The sequence below is a fragment of the Mirounga leonina genome, unplaced genomic scaffold (genome assembly GCF_011800145.1).
Source record: "Mirounga leonina isolate KUSES-001 unplaced genomic scaffold, KU_Mleo_1.0 Mir_376, whole genome shotgun sequence".
Lineage (NCBI taxonomy): Eukaryota > Metazoa > Chordata > Mammalia > Carnivora > Phocidae > Mirounga > Mirounga leonina.
Genome location: NW_023270718.1, coordinates 7711295 through 7712279, shown reverse-complemented (window position 1 = coordinate 7712279; position 985 = coordinate 7711295). Strand labels below are relative to the sequence as shown.

At 67.4% G+C, this 985-nt stretch overlaps 1 protein-coding gene across 2 annotated transcripts in view; it reads left to right on the top strand.

Annotated features, from left to right (window-relative positions):
• The first annotated feature begins 289 nt into the window (after nucleotides 1–289).
• The window catches only part of LOC117997780 (zinc finger protein 331-like), a 51922-nt gene continuing 51226 nt past the window's right edge, over nucleotides 290–985 (top strand). For both annotated transcript variants that reach the window (XM_034986142.1, XM_034986140.1), the window contains exon 1: nucleotides 290–372. In XM_034986142.1, coding sequence (XP_034842033.1) covers nucleotides 358–372 — 15 coding nt within the window. In that variant the 5' untranslated portion in view covers nucleotides 290–357. The remainder of the gene's footprint in view (nucleotides 373–985) is intronic.

The following is a 985-nucleotide window of genomic DNA, read 5'->3' as shown; positions in this document are numbered from 1 at the left end:
GGCCCGCGCGGGCCCCTCACTTGGCGGGCGCGTGGGCTCGCCGCGCGGCTTGCGGTTCTCGGCGAGCGCGGGCCGCACGCAGCCCGCCGCCTGCCCTGACGGCAGCGGAGACGGGGCGACGGGGCGACGCGGGGCCCGGGTGCGACCGCGAGCTCGTCGTCTGCGCACGGCCCTGACACAAAGGCCTGGGAGGTCGGGCCTGGGGCGCGTTTCGCGGCCCCGCCTGCGGGCGACCGGGTCGCGGGGGCGGAGGCCCTGTCGGCCGCTCTGAGGGCGGATTCTCCCGCGGCGGCTGTGCTTCCCGCTCGAGGCCGCCTCCGAGGAAGGAGCCCGCAGACCGAGGGCCGAGGAGAAGAAATGGCTGATGCTCAGGTAGGCCTCGCGTCCCGCGTCCGAGGCCTCGCCGTCGGTCCCGCCCGAGATTCCGAGCGCGCCGAAGTTGGAAGGCCGCTGCCTTCAGTGCGGAGGTCGCGGTCTCGGGCTTTTCACCCGTTTCTGAGGGCCTTCCTCAGGGGGTCCCGAGGGGCGCCTGGGCGGCTCAGCCCGTCGGGCGCCGCAGTCCTGGCGGCTCCGGGCGCGATCTCGGGGCGCTGAGGCCGAGCCCCGCTCGCCGCGCCCCTGCTGCTGCCCTTCTCACCCCTTGCCCCGCTCAGGGCGCACGCACGCGCCCTCCCTCTTCCCGAAATAAAGTCAAATCTGGTTTTTTTTAAAAAGCGTAGCTCTTTAGGATACTTTCCTGTATTCCGGAGCCCTCGTTCCCTTCCCTCCGACCTGCTTCCAGTAGGACGCGAGCGGTTGTCACTTCGACTTGATGTCTTGTATCCGTCAGAAATGTTCGCTCTGTGACAGAGTCACGGGGGAAACCATTGAATTAAAGATTTTTTGTTTTAAGATTTTTTTTATTTATTTGACAGAGAGACACAGCGAGAGGGGGAACGCAAGCAGGGGGAGTGGGAGAGGGAGAAGCAGGGAGCCCGATGCGGGG